Source organism: Anoplopoma fimbria, chromosome 5 (genome assembly GCF_027596085.1).
Source record: "Anoplopoma fimbria isolate UVic2021 breed Golden Eagle Sablefish chromosome 5, Afim_UVic_2022, whole genome shotgun sequence".
Classification (NCBI taxonomy): domain Eukaryota; kingdom Metazoa; phylum Chordata; class Actinopteri; order Perciformes; family Anoplopomatidae; genus Anoplopoma; species Anoplopoma fimbria.
In genome coordinates, this window is record NC_072453.1 from 5,569,926 (window position 1) to 5,590,286 (window position 20,361).

The 20,361-nt window shown below is 40.2% G+C and overlaps 1 protein-coding gene across 1 annotated transcript; it reads left to right on the forward strand.

Annotated features, from left to right (window-relative positions):
- The first annotated feature begins 795 nt into the window (after positions 1–795).
- Positions 796–8,109, forward strand: kat7b (K(lysine) acetyltransferase 7b). Its single transcript, XM_054598849.1, has 14 exons — positions 796–988; positions 1,981–2,131; positions 2,227–2,475; positions 2,636–2,718; positions 3,173–3,253; positions 3,430–3,528; positions 3,641–3,751; positions 4,646–4,837; positions 5,151–5,240; positions 5,381–5,521; positions 5,653–5,746; positions 6,273–6,419; positions 6,587–6,693; positions 7,068–8,109. Exons 1-14 carry the CDS (start codon positions 971–973, stop codon positions 7,167–7,169), a joined length of 1,665 nt encoding a protein of 554 aa, XP_054454824.1. The 5' UTR covers positions 796–970; the 3' UTR covers positions 7,170–8,109.
- Positions 8,110–20,361: the final 12,252 nt, after the last annotated feature.

The window sequence follows — 20,361 nt, forward strand, 5'->3', positions numbered from 1 at the left end:
TCCAACTTCAGCCACCCCCAACCCTGGGTGCTAAATCAGTGAAGGTGGGGGCGGGGAGACACAAAACGGAACAGGGTGACAACAAATGGGACATCTGAACATATAGAAACAGCATTTGTAACCATAGACTTCAATAAACACCTGATGTAAATTGCACTATTTGTATTGTTCTTTTCAGTTTTTGTTTTACTCTTTTGTAGTTATTTTGTAAATACGTTAAGTGATGAGAAAACTAAGTCATCACTGTAGTGGAGGTTGAACTACATTTACAATCTATATATTTTCATTTAGGTAAGTAGGGGAATTTATGGATCAATTTGGATTTTTCACCAAAAAGTGGATATATTGTCACATATTTCATGTGAAAAAAAAGGATGGTGGGTAGGATAAGAGTTGACTGACAATTAAAGGTGTATAACTATCTTTAATGTACACTATTGTAATTTGACCAAAAAACAAACAAACAATACATTAGGCTAAACTTAAATACTTAAACTCCATCTGCCAAGGAAGACTACATTTAAATGCTTCAGAAAAAAGTTGTGTATCTTGATAGCTTAGTTTGTCATAATTATTTTAATGGTATAAACTAGAAAATCAAGATGCTAGTTTGAATGTCGTTAATCTGTAGTAAATGCGCTGCTAAACGTAGTTAATATTAGATTAGACTACTTTTGATGTCGTTGGTGGCTGGTTAAGTCTATGTTAGTGAAACGAACCACAACAGTGCACAGAGTCGCCCCCTGCTGGTGTGGAGGCGCACTCCATATATGGCTCACCGGAAATGCAGTTCTCTGGCCCGTCTGTGTGGAGAATGTGGCGCGATAGACCCGGGCGACGCTGTGTACATATAAACTTCTGCCTGAAAATAATCAATAAAATAGTTTTCTAAGGTCTTTTTTTTAAGTTTGGGAAATTCTGCCATTTCTAAACTACAATCCCGCAGGAAGTACCGCGCATCAAGCTGAAAATGCCCCGCAGACGACAGGTGAGAGCAGATGTAGGTCGCACAAGAGGGTAACGTAAGCTAAGGTAACGCTAGCTTCCCTCTACGGGTAAGGGCATGCTCCACCGCAGCCCATTCAACAATACGACCATTTACATGCCACTTTTTATGCATACTTTCAGTCCAACACACAGCACTTAAACATCCCAGTTGCTTCTCAACTGTTTCAGTTGTGATATTTTGTTTTTTTGTAAATAATCAGTTTACGTCAAGTAAGATCATTTACGTTAAACCTCGGGGTGCGCGGTCAAGAGCAGTCAAACCAAATGTAAAACTTAATCATTGGTGTTACTGAAACCTGACTGGTTTTTTGGGAGTTGTGTAAACGCCGAACTTGCCGTGAGACTACCACGACTCGTATTCTGTCAATAATATGCAGATAATTCACATAAATAAAGCACCAGTCAGCTCTACCTCCTAAGATGCGAGTTCTGCTGATGCTGTTTGGTTCCTCAGTCTGTTCGCGTAGGAGAACACGGGGCGCTAACAGGACACGAGAAGCTAACAATATCACGTTGCTGTAATGCCAACTAAGGTCCACCTGTTTAGTTGCCACTCCTGTGGATAGCCAAGGTTACATTGTCTGACTAGCTGCGCTTTAAAAAAGTACCAAATGCTCAGTGTGGTAATAGTTAGTCCCAGCTGTGTATCCCTGCTAACTGAGCCATCAGCTGTCTGTGGCCTTTCTCTCAGATAATGATGACAGAGTAGGCTGGATAACAACAGCAGGTAAACCCATTACCAGCACTTTTGTACACAAGCATCTCGTAGTCCTATATTTTGTGATGCTGGGTTTATTAAAACAATAATAAATTCCTAGTAAGCTAACCTCATTGATTGTGCTTTGTAGGTCAGACCCCTATTGTCTATGTGACATCACTGACACTTCCCATGGGCCACCAGCCTCTACATATTTGCACCATTATAACAGAATTTGAATAGGATGCCTCTCATTTATGTTTTCCCCCTGATAGAGACATATGGTCGGGAGTGGTTCTGATGGAACCGAAGACTCGGACTCCTCCGCTGAAAGAGAACAGACCAATAGCTCAGAAAGTGATGGGAACATGCCCAAGAGACAGCGCCTCACCAGAGCCTCTACTCGCCTTAGCCAAAGCTCTCAGGGTTGGTCAACATCGTATAATGACAAAATAAAGTTTTTATAGTGTTCTTCTCATAACTGTTAAATGAACGTGGTGGTTTGACTCATTTTGCTTTAGATACTCCGGACTTGAAGCGAGCCGCTGACCACGATGAATCTCCACCATTGACGCCAACGGGAAATGCCCCCTCTTCTGAATCTGAGCTGGACATCTCCAGCCCCAATGCCTCCCATGATGAGAGCCAGGCCAAGGATCAAGCCAACAGAGACTCAGATAAGGACCTCTCCCATCGACCCAAGCGCCGTCGCTGTCACGAGACCTATAACTTCAACATGAAATGCCCAACGCCGGGATGCAATTCACTCGGTATAATCTCTACCCATTTGAAAATGTTATATAGGTTGATCAAAGGAATGCCTGATTATTAATCTAATCATACTGAATTCTATTTATATTCAGTGACATTGTGTTTTATTATACCATCATTGTATTAATATCAATTACCTCCTTTTTTCAATTTGCGAAGGTCATCTCACAGGAAAACATGAACGTCATTTTGCTGTATCAGGTTGCCCTCTTTACCACAATCTTTCTGCTGATGAATGCAAGGTGAGATGATAGTGATATAGGTTACGTCAGTTGCTTGTCTACTGTCATAAGCCAACACTGATATCTCACTGTATTGATATTATATGGTAGTATTAGTTGTATTTTTGTAGATTTGTTGTCTGTGGTTACTTCACAAAACTGTCCTTCATCTTCTGCTATTTATTTTTCCCTCCATGCTGTTATATTTTTTGTATTTATTATATGTTTATATATATTTTAGATAATGCCCTTAAAAGTGTCTACATTGACTCATTTTGGGTATTTAATATCCTTGTCAGACACAACAGTGAAGAACTATGCTTTTGAATTGAACCGTAACAGGATGCTTTGTGGTTACAGTTAAGATAACAAAACAAAAACAAATGGTAGATCAGTATCATACAGTAAGTTAATAAGGCGTAGCAACACATGAAAATATTTGACAGGTCGAGCTGCACCTTACGCTTCATTACAGGTGAAAGCCATCAGCCGTGAGAAACAAGAGGAGGAGGTGGTGAAGGAAGAAAACAACTCGCGCCATGCAACTCGCCACCAGGTACTCCCTTTTTTGCAATGATTGACATCCTACTATTTATGTTTACTTTCTAACAGGAAGCATATGAAAGTTATGTAAGCTCGCACAATTGATAATAGTACAATCGTCTAAAAATATTTAGCAATTTAAAAATGTAGTAATCATGAAATTGAATGTATTTCTATCATGATTTTCAGACACCAACATCAAAACAGAGCAGATACAAAGAGCAGGTGTCTGAGATGAGGAAGGGGCGAAACTCTGGCCTTCAGAAGGAGCAGAAAGAAAAGCACATGGTACATTGCTGGCACTCCAACTTGCCATATTCCCTTATTACAACTTCCTCTCCATTTGTATAATGAATGATGTATCATCAAATATTCATACCTCGTTCTGTCTGGTCCACAGGAGCATCGGCAGACACACAGCAACACCAGAGAGCCTCTGCTGGAGAACATCACCAGTGAATATGACCTGGAGCTCTTCAGAAAAGCCCAGGCCCGTGCATCTGAAGATCTGGTAATGGCTGCTTTATATCTCCATCTGTGTCAAGAAGATTTTATGTAATAAAATAATATGAAATATTGTTATCAATATAATTATAACAAATACTAGTTAATGTACTAGTTAGTGTCTTTTATATTTTAAAAACTCAACCAAGGTAAAATGAATGACTATGATTATATTCTGGGGTGGTGTTACCTGCTTTGTTGTTGGATACAAATGCATTGACCCTGCCTTGTATCTTTCGATTTCAACATTTACTTACTAACGCAGACTGGCCAATCAAAGTGTTGCATCGGCCAGGGTCCTACAACGCTCCGGCTGTCCTCCATAGACTCCCATGCAGTAGTTTAAGGTTTCTTTTAGGGCTGATTTTGTAGGTTTTTGAGATAGTCATTGTTTATGCTGTGTATAAGTGATACTAGTTACCTGGAGGTTTAAAGGTTGTGAATTGAGACCTACCTGCCTTTACAGGAACATTGTTTTTCTTTAATTTTATTCTTTCAATCTTTGGTCTCAATCGCCAGGTGATGTGGTTCTTCACCTTTACACTGTGATCTGTTGTCATTAGCTTTTATCTTTATCTTTTCGATCTGTTTTAATGCTGAATCGGTTTGACATCCTGGATATATCCTTCAAATACATTTTGTAGACCCTTATGTCTGCTTCTTTCTGAAATTCCTTTTTCTTTTCCCAAAAATGAGATATTTATTTTTGAGTGTGCAGTAAGTGACGCAGGCTCCATGGTAGCTCTGACAGTTTGACAGATAAGCATTGGGGGTGGGGCTTAGCGAAGGGTGAATCGTTACCCATTTTTCAGTGTTCCAGCACAACGATTTTTGTTAAATTGCCTCATCACACAGGTTGATGCTAAGACCAGCAGTAACACTATGTACTTCCCACCTGCAGGAGAAGCTTCGTATCCAGGGTCAGATCACAGAGGGCAGTAACATGATAAAGACAATCCTGTTTGGCCGCTATGAGCTGGACACTTGGTACCACTCCCCCTATCCTGAGGAGTATGCACGCCTAGGTCGCCTCTACGTCTGTGAATTCTGCCTCAAGTACATGAAGAGCCAGACCATTCTCAGACGACACATGGTGAGAGTCAACTACTGAAATGTCCTTGATACACCAATAATGCTATGCTGAATATAGATATTTCAATAGTATATATAGTATAAGAAAACGTCTGCTAGCTGACTAACTCACTGATAGTTTATAATAATTAAAGCTTAAAAGGTCTTTAAAGGTTGAAATTGATATCGATATCCCAAACATTTGAGTTTGAATTGTATTCATATTACATATGATGCCTATTAACACTGCATTATGGCCTTCAAATATATCTGTTTATTCCCCCTGAGATCTTCGGAAATAATGCCGATGTGTGTTTTATTATGTGTTTTTTCAGGCCAAGTGTGTGTGGAAGCATCCTCCAGGAGACGAGGTTTACAGAAAGGGTGGAATATCTGTGTTTGAAGTTGATGGCAAAAAGAATAAGGTAGTGAGACTCAGACTTTGAGATCTTTACCCCATCCGGTTTTGTTGATATCTGGAAGTTGTGTACACATAAATCTGTGAAGCAAGGGTCAGGGGAGGGACAGTGTCATTTTACTAATGAGTGTCATTCTATCCCATTAGATCTACTGCCAGAACCTGTGTTTACTCGCCAAGCTCTTCTTGGACCACAAAACGCTGTACTACGACGTTGAACCTTTTCTCTTCTATGTCATGACTGAGGCCGACAACACCGGCTGCCATTTAGTGGGATACTTTTCCAAGGTAAATGGGGGGAAAAAAACGTATTGAATTTTCTGCTGTGTATACAGTGTATAAGAAAATATTTTGTGGAAACTATATTTTTGTATGCAGAAGCAACTGTAATGTTTTTATTTTGTTTTGATCACTTCCAGGAGAAAAATTCCTTCCTCAACTACAATGTATCCTGTATCCTGACAATGCCGCAGTACATGAGGCAGGGCTTTGGCAAGATGCTCATTGACTTCAGTATGTATATATATATATATGATTTGTAGATTCACACATATTTTACTCTCATTTTGTAAAACTCTGCCAAAATTATTAAGATTAGTGTTGTCTATACTAACAGTAAGTGTGCTGTTAAATTAGTTATTTCCATGTTCAATATAACAACAGGTAGTTGAATCATGAATTTGTTCTTGCTTAGTAAACAAAATGCAGAATATTTTGAATATAAATAATATTAATTCAGGGCTATTGCATTGGACTGTATAAGACTGTTCAGTTGTTGGTGACTTTATGTCCACCCTCTGTATCTCCACTGGTTATAGCCAGCATCAGGTAAAGCACATTATTTTTCTGTATTATGAGCCACTGGAAGATTTATTTTCTTCATTAAATTATCTGTTTTAATTTGATGTACTTTTGGAATTTTGTGCTGAAATCGACATTATTACAGTATTTCACGGTAGACCATACTTAAAATGTTTTTTTAATATACAGATTGTTGTTTTTAACTGCTCCTGCTGGCTCTCCTTTGTGCTTTGTTTAGGCTACCTGCTGTCCAAAGTAGAAGAGAAGGTGGGCTCACCCGAGAGGCCTCTGTCCGACCTGGGCCTCATCAGTTACCGTAGCTACTGGAAGGAAGTGTTACTCAGATACATGTGCAATTTCCAGGGCAAGGAGATCTCCATCAAAGGTCAGTCAGGACACAGAATGCATGTTGCCCCCTTTGTCTTGCTCTACCAGCATTAAGAGGAAATACAAAAGATGTCTGTCTCTTTATTAAAATGTGGCTTGGTTGAACAAAGAACAAACATGCATATACAAAACATATTCACTGCTTCAATATCTGTTGATGCGCAGAAATCAGCCAGGAAACTGCTGTCAATCCGGTGGACATAGTGAGCACCCTGCAGTCTCTTCAGATGCTCAAGTATTGGAAGGGAAAGCACCTGGTGTTGAAGCGACAGGTGAGATGTTTGTAGTTGGTATGTGTAGTTGTTTTTACAGTAAAATTTTTTATCATATCTCTTTTTTTATTTTTATTAACTGATCATGCTGACAAACTTGCATATCTAACTGAAAAATGTAATCTTAAAAACCTTTAATGTTTTCTAAATTTCAAACAAATCATTTGACTTGGATGGACATGAGTTAAACTTTTTCTCATGTTTTGTATAATTTATGCAACATTGGACCTTCACTTTTAAGATAATACTGTAATAATTAAACATACATATCTTTAGACATCCAAGTCCTAATGCATTTTTTACTGTTTAAAAAAGGACAGTAATGCAGCTTCACTGTATTTGACAGCCCAGTTTGTAACTCTTCTCCCTCCTAGGACCTGATTGATGAGTGGAAGGCGAAGGAGATCAAGCGAGGCCATAGCAACAAAACCATCGACCCGAGCTCACTAAAATGGACCCCTCCCAAAGGGACATAAGCACTAAGATGCTCAGGCTACTGAATAAACTCAACTCCAGCCTCACCAGCCACAACTAGCCTAGACCTACGAACTGTCAATAAAGACCAGTGTTCATTCTTTTTGTTCATGATTTTACCCTCCTTTATTTGTCACTGAACTTTTTTTTTTACTTTTATATTTTACTTCCATTTAGATTTTAAAGCTACATACGTTCCAAGTCCAATGATTCTCGTCTTAAATATTGTCAAACAATTTACAGTAGAGAATCTCTTTGTCCTATTTGTTTTAAAAACTGCCTTCATCTAATAAGCTTTGAATGTTAAATGATACATGGTCCAGTGTTGTGGATAAAATGAATGTTGGCTTTGCTCATGCAAAAAAAAAAAGACATACCTGCATTTATCAGCATTTACATGCTGTTATTTTTTATTTCATTCAAGAAATGTGCATTTTTAAGATGGTAGTTTTTGTTTGGGCTTAATACAATAATTGTTAGCATGACTTGAAATCGTAAGCGGAGTGTATTTTCAGGAGTATGATGTAAGGTAACGTTTTCTTTGGTTGGTGTAAAATTGTATAGATCATCATAATGTGTATTTTCTTTTTTTTTTAGCTCCATCAATACAGGATTTGGACCCATTCCTCAGATGAACCTGCCAAATGATGGAATAATAAATGATAGATATTTTTAATTTGCTGAGAATATACAAAAAAAATTAAGACAATACCACTGTAAGAATGCACATAGAAATAAAACAACCTCAGGTTTTTATACTGATACAATCATACCTTGCTTGTGTGGTTTCTCCGAAACATCGATCGCAGTGGTTGTTGCAGACAGAATTTCTCTGGTTAAAGATTCTGTAAAAAAACGGGAAACATTTTAACTTAACATTTCAATGGGCCCGTCTATGCCTTGTACTTTTAATGATAGCTGTTCAATGTGTATTAGCAATTTGGTATTTTTTAATATCAATAAAGCTGCTTTGATATTTTGAAATGAGTTGGATATGTCTGTTGGTATTTGTGCTTACCTCTGCTGGAAATGCTTCTCCCCATCAGACCCACAAACATCTCTCCTTTGTTTCCTATAAATATGAGAAAGATGCACACATTTCAGTAAGAGTTTAATGGGTAAAAGTTTATAATGATGTAGCCATAAAATACGTCATTTAGATTAGAGTTTTGTTATAAAGTTATCAACAGCCAGTGATTGGGCCAGTAATGTTTTTCAAAGACAGTTGAGATATTACATTAAACTACAGTGTGAGAGCAACATCAAGTAACTTACGTCTATTTACTTTAAACGGTTGCTTTATACCTGTGAGATAAAAATGGAACCAAAGTTACAAACTTATTTTAGTCATGTACCAGTCTTTTCCTATTTATCACCGCAGACACATTACGATATAATGAAAAAACAATATTTTAAATATGTAATGTTTTTTTTTTTGCAGAGTTAGGCCACCTGAGCGTTTCCCCATCAGTCCATAGAAGCGAAGGGATTTAGATCTTTTCATCAAACTGGCCAACGGATGGGTCAGACTTGCCTCCAGTGACTCATCCTGCCAGAAAAAATATTAACACTAGTAATTTCTCACTGGAGTAAAATAAAAATACATATTTTGTTTTATAAATAATTTCCTATATTGTCATCAAAATATTTCTGATAAGAACATTTAATCACGGATGCTCACCTGCCAGTCTCGAGATAACCCTCTCTCCTCTGCCACACTAGAAGACAGTGCCTCGTAGGTTTGCACCAAAGCACAGAAAGTCACAACAACAAGCTGGATCTTCCAGTTATCCATTTCGTCAGGAGGAAAAGCTCTGGTTCCGTAGCTCTTCAATCAAATTTATTTTTAACTTAAAATGCTAAAAACACTTAAATGATATTGGGCAGATGTGATTCAGTGTTATTCTATCTGCCTTAGCTGAATTCAGGGTGCATTTATACCTCTACTCCCCATGCTGCTAGACCCCTCCCCCTCCAAACATGATTATGCACTTTCCCCCATTGCAAATTTTGAAACTTCCAGATTTGATATATTGCATAAGGTCTCTTTTCATCTGAAGTATTAACTATTTTGCAGCCATTACACATTAAATATCTGATGAATCAAAGAATATTTTCAATTGAATATACTGCATTTCTTCTCGCGTAGTTGGAACAAAGTCCTCCAATGATTTACAAGCAGAGTTAAATCCTTAGAAAGAAAACCTAACATGTTCAATAATATAAGAGCTTAAATATTTACATTTGAGATGGTCACCTTTCATTTCCATTTTTATTAGACATCTGGATGGTTATTGGTCTAAAAATATCCTTGTGATGTGCACATGCTTCTTTGATATCACAGAGGAGGAGGGCAGGACATGCAGGCGAGTCGGATCTCCGGCCACCGCTTTGCAAATAAACCCATTTGCTTTGAAGGGAGTGCTTTATTTGCTGGCCAATTGACTTGGCAGCAACTTGGGATTTATGAAGCAGAATAACAGACGTGACCTCTGATTTTTTGATTTATAAAAACTTAGGAATAAAATGCCAAAGTTTCTACATAACACTGACGGCCAGAGGATAAGCAGAGCAACAAAACAAATGCTAATTATTTATGAACACCAGCAAATAGACAGTTGACATTTCCAGTGCAATGTAATATGTATGACATGTATTGGATGCTGTAACCTGAAACCAACTGAAATATACCAATAATTGTAACTTTTTGATCATGGGTTATATGAGTAGAGTCATTTATTCACCATCTCCTCAGACGATAAAACTGTTCGTAAACCTTTTCGTGATCTTTACTTAGCCATTTAAATTCTGTATTATAATGAAAGGTGGGCTTTTTTCCCCCCAACACTGGCTATAGAAATTTCTGGAGAGGCAATTACTTGACAATCTGTGTGCTGTAAGGACGCCCACTTGAAACAAAGCTGACACATACATCAAATGCTTTGATCCACGCACAGGTGCTTCTAAAAGCAAGAAAAGCCCGGGACAATTAGGCCCTGAAAGGCAATTACACCTGAACAGCCCCTTGTGTGCGCATAGTCTAGCTAATGTGGAGTGTTGAATCAAAATAAATCAGACGCACAACATTTGCATATGAAATGGTTCAGTCACAAAGAGTTCCCCTTAATAACAGAACACAGTATTTCCATGAGACGCAGGGGAGCAGTTCTAAAAGGCCATTTCAGGGTTTGCACTGCTCACTGTGTAAACCTCTGGTACATTTCACCTTCAAATATATGACTTTTTTGTTGATTTATAAATCTCAAATGGCATTTCAATATATATAATAGAAGTATATTGTTGTGGATCACCTTCTTACAACTGCATCATGGGATATTATGTAATCTGCAAACCTGGTTTCTGTAAGAGTCTGTAAGAGCTGTAACTGTAATCTGACGTTTAAATTAAGGCATGTTCAGAACATGCATGGTTGAAGAAGTCAACTGTGCTTCATTTTTAATAGGAGAGACTTGTCCATTGAGACAACATCAAGAGTTACTGCAATGTTTTGCTGTTGTTTTTTGTTGAGGAAATGGAGAAAAAACAGTCAACCTTGTATCCCCTGCTGCCATACAATTCTTAATTTAGACAATTACAGGCTGTTTCTTGTCTGAGTAGGCCATGAATTTAAGCTGTTGACTCCTACCAGTCTGTAGTTGCCAGCTGTTCTTCACTGTGATGCGCTGTGGTGGTTGCATCAAGTCTGGTGAGGCCAGCAGACTCAACAAACTGGCAAGGAAGGACAGCTCTGTGGTCAGTGGCAGAGAGGAGGATAAGGGAGAAGATCAAAAACCAACCTAGACGTACCCCTCTCATCATCTCCACCATGAGCTGTGAGGCAGATGAGCAGCTCACTCAGACACTGCATCATCCCACCAAATCCAGAGACTCAGACTTGAACCTGCTGCTGTCAAACTGTACAACAGCAGTGGAAACCATGCACGCACTATGTTACATTATTCTATAAGTCTAACGCCATAAACAATGTTATATTGTTGTGCAAACAAAGCCGTCTTTTAATACTTAAAAAATAAATTCTTAGGAAGGCCTACTTTTTTAATGACTATTATTGTACTACTGTACATTTCAAATCGCATCCGATATAGAGTAAAAAACAGAAATCTTGATAGTGTGTGAGAATGGAATAGAAGAAAGGAGATTAATCAGCAGGTGCAGCAGTAAGAAGCTGCTGGTGTGTCTGGCAGTTTATAGCCCCAGTTTATAACTCCTCTGATCCTCCGGAAGAGATACAAGATCAATCGAGTTCAATGTGTAACTTTAGGCCTCTACTTTCACTGGCCGAGTTTCGGGGGATGGCAAGAGGTTGAGACAGTTAAGCAAATATCATGCAGGAAATGTACACAGAAAATATAATAAATAATGACACATCACGGATTTAAGCGCAGGTAGAGAACAAGTTAATAGTGTATGAGCGTGTGGAGACAGTGGTCATGGGAGGAAGTGATAACTTGGTTATATGAAAAACTAGAATGAATACTGAGTAAACTAGTGACTAAAGCCCTCAAAGCCTGAGGGTGGCAGTGGTGAAACATTTTGTATGTCGACTACCGTAAAACCTGAAGGAAAAAGAAGTAGATCCTTGACATTATTGTAATTCGGCAAAGTAAAAAAGAAAAATGTTGCATCCACCTTTATTAATGAACCATCCTGTGAAAAGTGATATCAAATGTTGAATCACTAACAGGTGCATTCTGGGTCTGGCTAAATGCTAACATGCTAATGGACCTTCCAGTAGTGACTTCTGCTTCATTGAGGAACTTTTACCATTAACTTAGAGGAGCACAGTGGGGCAGAGATGCTGAGTGGACTGGTTATACTGGGAGAGAGATGCTGAGCATTTGAGTACTTATTTTGGGTTCAAGACACACAGAGGACGTTCAAACAGGTGAGTACAACAAACTCACTGAATTCATCCAGGTGAGAACGTTAACCATCACCTAGCAACATAGCGTCGTGTGCACTATTAAGGTAGGCCTACAGTCTCCCCTATGCTTTAGTGTGTGTGTGTGTGTGTGTGTGTGTGTGTGTGTGTGTGTGTGTGTGTGTGTGTGTGTGTGTGTGTTTCTGGGCTGTAGCTGCTGTATTTATTTTGGTTGGCAAGAAACTTCAAAGTATAGTGTTAATTAACACTAATCATCAACAGAAGTTGTAAATGCTCAATGCTTTTCTTATAGAATTGTTGCATTAATTAGTCTTAAATTGAACAAAATGATTTTATTTTATTCCTCAGCTATTAGAAAATACAGTACAGATAAATGACATGGGGTGGCAGTCGAAGACGGCTCCTTGTTAGAGCAGATAATCTCCTGTTGACAGGTACTGTGTTATCAGATGAGTCAAGCCCAGCAGATGCTGCACTGTGGTGAGTTTAGACGAGAGGCTTGATATCATCACCTCTTAGTCTGACAGAGCGGCTTTAAGGCTGACTGGTAGGCCTGCTATCTCCCCACAATCTAGACCCGTCTTGACACTGACAAATGAGTCCATTCATGAGGACTAAGTGGGCTCTACTGGAGCTGCTCAGTCAAGTAAAGAAAAGTCACATAAAAATTCTCGTCCTTGAATAAATATTTGTGTAATATGTTACGATACCTTAAATATGTAAATATTCTTACGTATTTTCTTTCTAAAAAATTGTAGTTAAAACTATTAACGGCCTTAAGATGCTACACTCCATCGGCAATCTCTAAAAATATTAATGAATAACATGTCACCAGCGCATTTATTCATTTATTATATTTAAGTTTTATGATTGTAGGTTTATCTGTTGTAGTCAGGTTAAATATTTTTTGACAGGATACATCTCAGTCAGCAGGTGGCAGTGTTGTCTAACAGATAAAATCAAAGCACCAAAACCTGCAGTGCTTTACCAAAATGTTGTCCCCCTCCTCCTATCGCTCAATATATTTTAAGAGAACTTTAAAGCCTACATGATGAATTTTGTTGCGTGTACTTGGCTGACATATCCCCCAAAATAAAGAATGGGCAAGTTCTGTCTTGGTCAGATGAAATGTGACACTTATTATGATTTGTCTTTGATTTTTATGGTTCATTTGTGTTCTGTTTGTGAGTTTTTTAAACTTGAAACATTCAAGTGTCAGCATATAGGGATTTTACCACCACAAAGAAATCCGGGTATTTGTTGTTGCACACAGTAAACTGGTGACGATTTTACTGTGTTGAATTTATAAAAGATGACAACCTTTGATGTTGTAAAACGCCAGTTTTGCATAAATCAAGAAGATTTTGGGACTTTTTGTTATGACATCTGCTCAGACCACAATGTGGATATCAAAACAAACACTTTTAGTATAGTTGAAAAAGGTTCATAATTTAATCACAACACCATCACTAAGACATTATGCTACTCTGCATATCATTTTAGATCATATTTCTGAACAATCAAAGGTAAATCTTTCAGTAAAAAATATAAATACAAATATCTTCATAAGATGTATCACAGCCATGTTTTATTTGTGAGACACAAATAGTTTTCATGTTGAAGTATCAAACACCAGAATAGATCAGACATTGTATGATGAAGACTCCATCCATACAATGGTAGGCGGTACAACCTACTGTACATGCAACTATAAATTATCATAGGAGTTTTCACTGTTGCCTGAGTGCTTGTTCCCCTAGTTGTTTTTCCCGTTTGGTGCCCTGTGGCACTTTATTGTGGTTTCTCTAGAGAGGCCATATTTTGGCTTTTCAAGGCTCTGTGAGAATGAAATATTACTGTCTGCCTTTTGCATGCTCAGACTGGGGGCTTCAGGCTGGTACTGTGGTGATCCTGTCTCCATGTGTCTGACAGTGTGAGACACACTGGTGTCATGGGATTGGCTGCACCAGTCATGAACCTTTTTTTTTTTTTTACATCTCAGCACCAAAAACCACAGCAAACACCATATCCAAAATGCAGTGCCGGGCCTTGCTCGATGGCACACTGAGCGTGCTCCAGTGTAAGAGCACTGTAAAGAGCGAATGTCATCACTATTGGATAATAAGGGCACCCGCCACAATCATACGTCGGCAGGTTGTGTGGATGTCTTATCGCAGTGGTCACACTTTTTGGAGGTGAGGTTGTCAGATGGTGGAGGTTCCCTGAAGCTTCCAAGATTTGCTTTGAAATGGCTGGGTTAAAAAGCGGCGGATTCTTGGCTTTGAAGTTATTCAAAATCTCCCTGAGGGGTTTGAGTTTCAGTGTCACCTCACGAGTTCGAGGAAATAGTCAGTAAAATACCAGTTCAGTGACTGTCCCAGCTGCATTCCCAATTGGGACGCTTTCATTGGTGGATGGCTTGTAAAGTTGCCATGACCTTAGTGTTTAATTACTGTTTCATATTTGCATACTAACACAATCACAAGTTGCATTACAGGTATTGTCTGCTGTGCACGCTATCATTATTTAGTCACAACTGGGTGGTTTCAATAACTTGAGCAATTATTTTGCTGGCAAGAAACTCCCTTGATAGCGTGGCCTCATCTGACCTTCAGATATAAAGGTCAAGTGAAACAGTTCTGGAAGTGACATAACATCATTTGGCCTAAAGGAATTGTTTGCCATTAAGGGAAATATGCTTTTTTCTCTGGGGATATGAGCCAGAGAGCCAGGCTAGTTGTTTCCCCGTCTTTGTGCTAAGCTTTAGAAGAGATTAAGATGAAAACATTGATACCACTCTCATAAGTATTTCCCAATATATCACTTTTCTTTAAGGTTATAGTCATTCGTCACTTTTATGTTGGATCCCTCTGTCTCAGTATGACTGTTCGTTGTCTTTTCCCAGACTCATCACAGTGCTCACCTGTTGGTTCTTAGGTCAGAACCCACGGGTCCCCAGAGGTCAAAAATTGGCCCAGTTTAGTGATGTTCTTGTTTGCTGTAATCTTGTGGCTTCTTCGACACTCTCAGCCTATGGCGAGGCCTTGTTTGGTCAGATGTGCTTACTTTGTCGGGGAGCCAATCGCCAATTCATTCCCAAAGCCTCAGAGGTTCAAAAGCCAAGTGCATAATTGCTCCTTAAATCAATCTGCAAATTTCGCGGTATCCGAGCTGCAAACAGTTGGCTCTGGAATCGTTTCTTCACGAGGAACGGCTGTCCATGGTATGTATTTAAAGACAGAAAATACTACAGTATCCTGGAGAAAATTACATTTGAATCACAGAAGATATGTTCAATTATGGGCTTGTGGTTTACATACATTTTACATTAAGCCTAGTCCAATTCATCCCATTTGTTCAAGCTTTAAGGGTATTATTGTGTTTTTTGTGGTTCTGATGGTGGGACAGGCCACACAGCTAGAAACTGTGTCCCGGCTCTGCATCTGAAACTGTTCAAACCCATCGTTTGAGAGTTTTACCCTCAATCTCTCTGCGTAGACTTCAGTCAGCTGCTGCTGTGTGTGAGACGGAGAGACATCAGAGGCAGACAGTGCGGTTTCAGCAGTGTTGCTTTAAAAGAAATAGACAGGACTCATCTCCGCCTTAATAACAGCTCCTCTCTACACACACACTTTGATGCCATGGGCTTTACAAGCCTGTTTAAAGCACACCGTCCTGCTCGCTACGTCTCCCCGTGTCTCTCTTTTTGAGTTTTCTGTCTCTATATCCTTTTTCCTCCTTCACTCCCTCCTTCTGTCTCTCTCTCTCTCTCTCTCTGTCTCTCCACTCCTCCTCCTCCTCCTCTCCCTGCTGTATTTGCAGGCAGCTTTAGTGCCAGACACCCTGAGGCAGCGGTAGCGCCAGCGAGTCTTCCCACCTCTGTTTTTGTGGTGGGAGATGACATGTCGAAGCTTTGAAGGGCAGAGGAAGGGAGGGAGAGGGGGAGGGAACGAGAAGGGAGGGAGGGAGCACATCACTCGGCGCGGAGGAAAAGCAAGGGACCCAGAGAGAATGTCATGTGGCCTGCAGTCCGCCCAGATATTCTCTTTCGCTCTTTCTTTCTCGGGCTGTCTATGTGGGCAGGCAGGAATGGCGACAGGAAGCAAACCCCCCCCCCCCACCACCACCTCCTTCTTCCTCCCTTCATCCTCTCCTACCCTCCTTCATCTCTTCACTCACTCAGTCACTCACTCCTCATGTCTCCGTCCCCCCCCCCACCACCACCCCCCATTTTTCCTCTTCCTCATCCCACCCCTCCACTCATGCTTCTTCTCTCCCATCTACAGGCCCAGTTTCTGTTGTCTAAAAAAATGCTTAGGTCTGTATTCACCACCCATTATGATTCTCTTGAATTTGTGTGCCTCCCTCACCCACAGGCGTGCCCGTGCAGCATAACTCACCCTGCCGTCGAAGCGTGCTCAGGTGTGTTGAGGTGTGTTGAGGTGTAAACCATGAGTGAGTAGCAGACAAAAGATGTTTGATAGAAGATCCTCAGGCATAACTCAACCTCTCATCTGCAGAAGGAAAGCAGCAGTACTTTTCCGAGAATGTACTCCCATATATGTACTTACACAATACATACAATATCAAACGCTGGCCCGTGCCTCTAAATGTTTCTTACAAACACTCTGGAGAGAAATGCATCTAATAAAATACCTGGAGATCCTGGGTTTGTGTACTAATTAATGTATCAGAGCAGAGGGATTAGCACTGAGGCAGACAGGATGGAGCCCTCGCAGAAACGATCAAACATCCTCTCAGATATGCATATGGATGCATGTAGCGTAGTCTCTGTTCTGTTTGGCCTACAGAGAAAACACGGTGATTTCTCCTAGTGAAGCAAATAAAATCATTAAAGGAAAAGAGAAGCCTCCACTGGGGTATAAAAAAAAATTCCACTGGCTTTGATATGGGCCCCTGATGGTACTTCAACCATACCTGCTTGTTCTCATGTGGCCACCCTCTCACCTGTGCACTTTCAAAGCAGTCACCCATAAGTCATACATTGTAAAGCACCCTCTAAAACACAGACAGGGACTTTTTTTAGGTGGGTATTTTTTCAAATCAAAGAACAGACAGAAGATATGTTGTTCAGCACCTAAAGAGAGACCCAGCCACTTTGATGTTATACTAAATTAGTGTGGGGGGGAGTCTTATTCGTCTACTGTCAGATCAACAAAGATAACGCAAGATCAGTCGCAGGCAAATAGCCTGAAAATGAAAACAAAAGAGTAAGGTCCCTCTTCTGACTCTAGATGAGCTCACTGGAAAACTGCGTCTGCTGTCTGTGCGTGCATTTGTGTTTGTGTCACAGTATGACATACTATTTGTGTCTGCATGTGTTTGTGTGGATTGTATCACTGCAGGCCAGTTTGATATTTCAAGCCATTACCAGCATCAGAAAGGGAAGAGATTACAGGGTGCTGCAGCAATAACACACGCTATTAGCAAGACAAGGTGTTATTATGCTGCTGGTGTCAGGTGAGATGTCAGAACAACTAGTCTGTGTCATGCTTACAATTGCTGGATCAGCAGGCTTAAACAGTAACAAGTGAGTAACACTAACACCTTAACAAGAAGGCCAAGGTGTAATTGTTTTTCTGAATGGAAAGTCATGTGATTATCTGCGTTTGTATTTTGATAATCCATGGCTTCGCTGAACAAGTTGTTGATTACAAAGTAAAATATTCTGTAAAAGAAAATACATTGAATTTGATACAACATGACATTTTCAAAACATCTGGTTGTGTAACTGGTCATCACATTGCAACATATAATCCCAGTGTTGTTTGGAGAGAGTCACAAACTACTGTTACAGTGTACAGTTTTTTTTCTTTCACTTTCAGATTTGAGAGCCTCGTCCCTTTACAGTAAGTGTGTTAAAAGCATTAAGGAAAACGCTCACAGCCGCAAATGTGGATGGGCACATAAATTTTGCCTGCCTCTCTTTTTTTTTCCCCCTCCGTCTTTCTTGTTGCTTCTAAATTTTCCATGCCTGGCCTCCCTACTGCTGAGAGTGCTGTTCCTCGAAGCCGCAGTGTATTTTGAAGCAAGGTCGGGAGAGAGCCAGAGGCTCCAAAATCAGGCACAAGACTCCCAGTGTTCCACTGTTTCGGCTTGCTCTTGGCACCGGCTCCTGACAGAGAGGTCTAGCTAGCCACAGCCACTGTGTGTGTGTATGTGTGTGCTTGTGTGTGAACATATATAGCCCTCCCCCCTCCTAAATTCTAAGCCTATATAGAAATAGCTTTGGTTGACTCATTTATGGGCTCTCCCACATCGAAACAGTTCTTAGGTGTGAGTCAGAGAGGCTCGAGCACAGTTTCTGTTGGAAGAATTTTCAGTTTTTGTTGTAAACCCCAGCTCTTACCCCTCATATACACACAGTCTCCCCAGTAGTCAAGACTACATGAAGCTGAAGTGGAGGATGGCCCAGATGTACCGGAGTTGACAAATCTGAACACACAAGCAATTCAGGGGAGCTCCTCTAAATTGGTTCCATACCTTGGCTGACAGTGGTGAGGTCATCTCCCATAGAAAAAAGTCTAAGCTGGTGATTTTGACAATGCTCAAATTTCATACTTTCCCTGCTGCTGTCATTACAAACCAATCATACAGGATGTCAAGACTTTACAGGAGGGTAGTCTCTTCAACCATAACCTGCTCTGAACGATAGATCTACAGCACTTTGTCAGAAAAAAGTTGTTTTTGGGGACGGGGGGGACCACACATCAAAACCTCACATTCGATTAACACATATGGATCTGACATTAATCCTGAAGGTTCCTTTAGGTTTGTCAATGGAAAGCCACCCATCTGTCTTCGTCTTCAGATGGAATATCCGCCCGGGGTCTGGAAGTCTAGGACGTAACACGCAAAACCACAGCGAGTATAAATAAATGGCTGTATTTCTCTCCCTGCTTTTGTCTGGTCAGGACACTCCGTGGAGAGCCTGCCAAGTTGAGCATCTACATTTGGGTTTGGCTGTTCCCCTCTCCCGACAGCTAAGCCTGGGCCAAACCACAGGAAAAGGAAGCAAAAGGTCCTCTCTGAAGGGGCCTATAAAATGTTGTCTCGGGCAAAAATGGCCAATGTGAATGGCAACGTTCAGTCTCTCCACTCCAAACAAAAGGCCTTTGAAGGAGAAACACTGGGAAGTCGCTGTTTTTGCTACCTTTGCTGCCCAAACCCCTCGTATTTTACTGTTTCTGGTAGTTCTTTTGAGTTTTCTAGTAAGTGCTTTGTGTTTTCTGGCAGAGATATAGTGCATGATATGGCGTAATAACCTCTGAGAACGGCACTTTAACTGTTTATTGGCACCCACCGCAACATAGCTATGGCTTCAAATTACCTGGAAACACCATCTAATATAAAGCTTAAGTGCATATACAGCATATTCTAAAATTTTACACGTCTTTGAAGTTTACCATGTACATTTCAAAGAGTGTAAATATGTTTGTTTGATTTTCTCAACCAAAGACTCAAGTTACCTAGTATTTTAACTGCAGTTTCATTTAATATCTGTCAAGTAGGGTTGGAACTTCTCTTCCTCAAATCCACTAAGCAGCTGGGAAAAGAGATACACTTACTGCTGCTGATGTGCTTTTGAGCAATACATTTAAGCTCGTCCAGTGGAGCTGCTCATTTGCTAAGAAGCTGTTTCCCGTGGCTTTTCTGGAAAAGTAGCACTGTAAACCATCAGCACACACAAAATGAAAGGTGCCACGACTAGCCACCAACTGGTATCAGCCATGTTTAGTATGACCGGTGGTCTCTATATAGCCAATCAGATGACGCATTGATTCTGAATTGAAACATTTTTTATACTCATTTACCTGCTTTCTCGCCTGCTCTTTAATTCGCACTGAGAGCAACATAGTTAAACACACATACACCCACACACACCCACACACACACACACACACACAGGGCCCGGCATGCCGTGTCTGAACGGCCCGTGCGGAGCTCCGCAGGCCGTCGCGCAGTCTGCAGCAATGCTTTGGGCGTCCGTCCGGACTGTTTTTTCCGCGAGCCTAGTATCACTGCTGTTTGTGATTGTGTTATTTAAATTACGTATTTATCCCACATATTTATCAGTTGTGTCTAAACAGAGAGTGGAGGAGCAGAATGCTTGTTCACCGGTGCAGAGAAGTAGTTAATTAGTCAAAATCAAAACATTTTTAAAACTGTTGGAAACCACTTAAGTTTTCATGTCAGTGATCCGAACACTGAAATCTGTTCCACAACTGCAAATGTCTGTGTAAGGACGTAACCAACGTACAGTATACCTG

Bases quoted from the DNA above. Each gene is read 5' to 3' on its own strand.
- kat7b (XM_054598849.1), top strand. The intron at 4,838-5,150 runs GTGAGAGTCAAC...GTGTTTTTTCAG, and splicing joins CCATTCTCAGACGACACATG to GCCAAGTGTGTGTGGAAGCA. The intron at 6,420-6,586 runs GTCAGTCAGGAC...GTTGATGCGCAG, and splicing joins CAAGGAGATCTCCATCAAAG to AAATCAGCCAGGAAACTGCT.